Source organism: Homalodisca vitripennis, unplaced genomic scaffold (assembly GCF_021130785.1).
Source record: "Homalodisca vitripennis isolate AUS2020 unplaced genomic scaffold, UT_GWSS_2.1 ScUCBcl_1419;HRSCAF=5010, whole genome shotgun sequence".
NCBI classification, from domain to species: Eukaryota; Metazoa; Arthropoda; class Insecta; order Hemiptera; family Cicadellidae; genus Homalodisca; species Homalodisca vitripennis.
Window position 1 is genome coordinate 80,369 of NW_025777533.1, and position 6,000 is coordinate 86,368.

The following is a 6,000-nucleotide window of genomic DNA, read 5'->3' on the forward strand; positions in this document are numbered from 1 at the left end:
GTTTACATCAACTAACACATTAAAAAGTAGAAATAATAATTGAAAAGGTTAGTTTAGTTAATGTGGTATGATATCAGCCAGTATAGGATGTTATAGAGGTACTACAAATGAAATAGAAATCGTATCGTTCTGAGACTCCGGCAATCTTTGCATAGGAACATATCGTCTTGGAGCGAGACTCTCGGCACTCGAACGTGTTTTTACATCATCTTGTAGCGAGATCCCTGGCACTTAAAGGGTTAACTAATACCCTAAAATCACAAATAGACAATTTTCCTTATTTTCCATTATTCTACTTTATTTACTTTATGTTAAACACGAACACAAAATAACTAATGACGATGCCAAAACACAAAGTACGTCATTACTTTGGAATGTACAACGCAGAAAAGTCTGACCGCTTATGAAATGGCTAAAAATAATTATTTAAAACGAGATGCACAAGATAGATGTGCATTGGTAGAAAATGTTGCAAAAATGTCTATGAAGAAGAACAAGAACACAGGAATAAACGTAAACAGTGAGGTAGAATTTGATCACGTCATTATTGTCTGTCAGACAGAAAGGCAGAAACTATTGCAAAAATGCTCATACGACTAAAATTTCTTCTACTTTGTTGGCCTCTCGAGTGTTGGTATCTCGATTATCCCCTCCACCAATACTTACTCCTCCTTAGCTTGTTATTCCCCTCCCTTTAACCTTGATTCCCCTCAGTCTCTTATTTGAGATATCAAAAACATCAAACATATTATCAGTTATTGTGCAGTTATGGATCGCGACCGCCTAAATATCCATTCTGGGAATGAAAACAAACTGTTTTAAGAAATTAATAAAAGTGATTTGAGGGTAGGGTACAATAAGCGGACCCGGTTTTTTATATCGAAGAATATAGTCATCGATACCTAATATTCGCATCTCAAACCTAGACTATCAATCGATATAAAAGTACCTATAGTCCTCAATAACAATCATATGTTTTAAATTAAAATATGAATTTCATATTTACAGTGATCAAACAAATTACTATACTGATCAAACAAAATTAGGAAAACTGAAGACGACCATATTTACTCCTCTCACAGTTATAGTTGTTTCTTTCCCATAAATTTCACATAATGGGTTTTTCGGTACGAGTCCAACATGTTGAAGCCACGAAGAAGGAACGTCGTGTAGTTTTTTAAAATTGACTGCCATTTTTAATAATCAGAATTACTTATGTAAAATTGAAATATTATCCTACGTGTATTATTTTAGAGTGTTTACAGCTGTTGATATAGATTATTTAAGTTAATAGTTTAAAATAATTAATCAGTATCGATTGATTATGTCAATGGTTATGATTAAGTAATATCGTTTGCCAATTTTGATATAAAAACCGGGTCCGCTTAACGTACCATACCCGTGATTTGATATTGTTGTAGCTATCCAATGCTAACAATATCAAATCTCATGATGCATTTGGGTTTTACATACAATTCTAAGACTTTTTATTTTTTTGTATTGTTTTGATATAATTAACCTTTAAGCCACTGGGAACATTGAAAGTTTTACAAACTCTTTCTTCAACTGTTAATTAAAGAGGCATAATTTTCCATTTGCAAACAAAACACTTAAAACTCAAGAATGTTTTAAAAATTATTACTAAATAATTTAAATAAGCATTAAAAATAAGGTAAAGTTCACAATAGAAAGTTTACTTTAAAATTAATAGGCTGTGATCTCAATGGTAGCTACCTTCAGTTGATCACCCTATATACCTATACCTAAACCTTATATCGACAAGTTTTTTGTCAATAGAATATCATACAAACATAATAATCATTTGTCCAAAAAATAAACTATATCAGAAAAGTATTGTTTTAATAACATTTATATTACTTTTTTAACATTTTTCCAATTGCTCCAAGAGTGTTTAACCCTAGAACTGTTAATCGACATAATTATGTCGGTTAATGCCGCTTTTGTGGTGTTAACCATCAAAATTTTGTCGATCAAAACATTCCCTCGTATAATTACTTTTTATAATATACTCCGGTAAAGTATCGATATAATTCATGCACTATTGGATTCGGGAAGAAAAATGCTAAGGAACAGATGAGTTTTATTCCTCTTTGTATTATGGTTATGACGTAGCAAGCTTGTTATTTTGAATGTAAAAGAAAACGCGACGCCGTTTGTTGTGACCGCCATATTGCCGCTGCCGTTCTGTATCACTTTCGTGCCGAGCTGTGGATATTTGTAAGTTTTAATAGTTTTACGCGTGTTTTAGTGTCGTATTTAATGTGTAGTGTGTTGTTTGATGTCGTAGTAGTGTAAACATATATATTTTAGAATAAATCAATTTCTATTTACTGAAATATGTTTGAGAAATTACCGGCTTTGTGTAGGCTATGGCAAAATGACTTGGCTAAAATTCATTTTACATAGTTTGTTATTGTTTTCACTTACTAAACGTTATTTATAGCACTCTTTTAGCTTTGAAGTAACTATTTATTTTTGGTAAATAGATAGTTTTCACAATAAAATATATATTTCCTGTAATTGTTTTGGTTATAATATATAATAACTGTTTGGGTTATTCTATATTTTTTCAATATCTTTAGTTATATTTATAGTTTTCTAACTACATAATATTTCCTATTACTTATAAACCATAAATTTATAAATTTTGATATAGTACAAGCTTTAGAAACTATTTTATATTTTGCTGAATGAAAATTTTTCGCAAAATTTTTGAATAATGGCAAAATTTAACTTTTTTTACTTTTCAAAAAATAATTTATGGTAATTATTTCATTACTACTGTACATTCTATTTTATTCTAAGTAATAAAATATGCAAAATAACATGTATTCATAGATAAATGTATTAGCAAAACTTGTTTTACCAAAGTATTACGTGTACACCCGATTTTCAGAATTTACACGCATCGCTGCTTTTTGTTCTATAGCTTTATGATGCTTTCATAAATGTGTATAATGTTTATGTTTTTCTGAAACTAGATAAAATTTGACACAGAATGGCTATCTCACTTATAAATATTTCTCACTATAACTTCATTTGCTAGGTATGGTCCCCCCCAAATTTAAGAAATATTTTTTCGTAAATTTTATATTTGATTAAAAAAATTGTTTATTAGAAAATTGTTGATGGTTAATTTTACAATACAGTGCAATTCTACGTTTAATTCTGAATACAAAAATATATACTCTTATTTATATTGCTTTTATTTTATATTTTTAATAATTTTTTTAAAAAAACCTTGCGCGAAGCTCCAAAACAGCCCGACACTACAGGATGAAATGACCGCCAGTTCTAGGGTTAATAAAATGTTTCACTACCAAAGGTTGCAGTAGCTTAATAAGATATATCAACCAATATTATAATTGTGCAACTTGACAGCCAAACAGTCAAAATTATATACTATAACTGTATTAATGTTCAAACATATATTGCCACTACCTTTTAGGGCACTCCTTACAAAAGTATAATCTAAGGTCTTAACAATTTGTAAATATGAATAATTTTTAATAGTACAAAAGACCAGACAACATGGATATACAATTATCTAGAATCCTGAACTAGGCTACCCTGCTTGAATTCACATAAAATTATCATAAAAATTTTGATTCAACATGTAGATCTACAGCTAACTCTTTTGCTGCTTATTACTCCTATTAAATCTTTCACGGTTTACCCTATTGACATAAATAAGAAAAGGTAAAAAATATGGACATTGTTACAAATCATTTAATTTTAAAAGATATATAGATATAAATTCATTATAAATTATTCATAGAAATAATACATTACATTTATATACAGATAATCGTTCTTTTCTCAAACTTAACTATGAATAAGTGAAGTTGTAAAACGAAAAGAATCGCGCAGATAGCAAAAGTAAATCAGTATCAGAGGTCAAGCAACTAATTCTAATTACTTATTTACCAAGCATTCCGCAACAACCAGGGGTTGATCAAGTTTGTCAATTTTCTTCTCACTAATTGGTTTTGTAATCACAGTCATTTTACTGTATTTTTAAATACACAAAATTTCAACAAAACACGACGTTAAAGTCACTTCCGATGACAACTGCTATTGTACTGCTCCTGTTGTTATGTTGTTTTATTTTTGTTTCGTTCCCTTCCCCATGAACCTCTTCAGATTCTCTGTTGTTATTGGTTCATTGCTTGGGTTGGTGCCCTAGATGAGAGAAATCGAACTGTCTGCGGATAGGTCCAAAGGAAATTTAAACAACATTTTTACACACACAAAATAGTAGACATGTATACATACACAGCGAGGTCAGGACGGTCGATGCTCATTATGCCTGTGTAATAATTTGATTCTTATAACAAAGTATAAAAATATTAATTATATATTTGTGTTCAGTATACAAAATACGTCAAATTCCAGTATATACATAATATATAACAAATCTGTCCTCTTTGGAGATTAGGCATTTCCGAATATATTTCTGGTTCAAAAGAATTTTATCTAAATTAAGTATAACACTTCGTAAAGATACCCCTAAATTACAAAAAAAATAAAATGTCTGCACTCTTGAGTCATAGCCGCAGCTACATATTTTTTCAGGAGGGGTAAGCTCTAAATTTACCACCGTTTACGATCACTCAATATCAGCAGTTAAAAAAAATTGTTACTTTCAGTTACCAGTAGTTTCGCACGCAATTTTCAAGATCTAAGAGCTTGCTTCTTGGTGAAATCATTTATAATGTAATATAATGGAATCTTATGACAACTTTTTCACTCAAATGAAAGTATATGTAGTAATTATTATTTTGGCGTCCGTAATTAAGAATTTTAAAAGTTAAATAAAATGTTTACTGGCTCATTTCAGGTTTTGCGCGTGTTGAAGTATACATTTTTAGTTAAATTAAACTATATTTCTGACGCCACAGTTGAGGCATTATCCCAAATAACCTAATCAAGGAAATACTTATAAATAAAGGTCACAAGAACCTGCTTTGGTCAAAAAGTTTACTCCCGGCCTTTTAATTTACATTCGGTGAAAGATTGTCACATTAAGAAAAGTATATATATATATATATATATATATATATATATATATATATATATATATATATATATATATACTATATATATATATATATATAGTATTCCAAAAAAGTTTATCTATACGAGCCAAGAAGCTATGCAGCAATGATATAGACTTCCTAAATTACATTGAAAAATTAAGCAACACTTTTAAACATTTAAATTACCCAGACAAAATTTTAAAAAATCAAATAAACAAACCAAAACATCCAGCAAGCTTCAATTATAAAACACAACCAAAGTTTATTACACAGTTTTTTCCTGGACTACACAAAATTAACAGTATTATGAAAATTGCCCATAATGTCCTACTTTCCTCTCCAGATACCCAAACTTTTATGGCTAAAGCACCTAGAGTAATATTTCGAAAACCTCCAAATTTGAAAAACAAACTTGTCCAACCTAAACTACCTAAATTACACCAACCCGTTACTAATGGATGTGAACCGTGCAACAAACCACGTTGCGGTTCTTGCAAAATTATGAAAAACTCTAGGGAATTCAAAAGTAACGTAACAGGTTTAACTTATCCCATCATTGGCAAAGTAAACTGTGACTCTAAGAATGTAATTTACCAAATTAATTGTAAATTTTGTGACAAACAGTACATTGGACAAACATCTAACCACCTTAGAGTCAGAATAACAGGGCACAGATTTGATATTTTCCATAAAGACAAGGAGAAGCCATTGGCCAAACATGCTGCTGAGCACAAAAAAGACAAAATTGAAGAATGTTATAACCTTAAAGGAATTAATAAGGTCTTCCCTTGTCATGAAGAAAATTTAAATAGATTAAAATTAAAAAATCTGGAACAAGCACATCAATTACTTTTAAAATCAAAATACCCAAATGGTCTAAATTTAAGATAATTTTAACTTTTCCAAATTTCCATCTGTGCCATTAATGATATATCAGCTG

At 29.8% G+C, this 6,000-nt stretch overlaps 1 protein-coding gene across 1 annotated transcript in view; it reads right to left on the bottom strand.

Annotated features, from left to right (window-relative positions):
- LOC124371427 (integral membrane protein 2B-like) overlaps positions 1 to 4,137 on the bottom strand; it is a 30,936-nt gene extending 26,799 nt beyond the window's left edge. Inside the window, exon 1 of the mRNA XM_046829758.1 lies at positions 3,949 to 4,137. Coding sequence (XP_046685714.1) covers positions 3,949 to 4,026 — 78 coding nt within the window. The 5' untranslated portion in view covers positions 4,027 to 4,137. The remainder of the gene's footprint in view (positions 1 to 3,948) is intronic.
- Between the last annotated feature and the right edge of the window lie 1,863 nt (positions 4,138 to 6,000).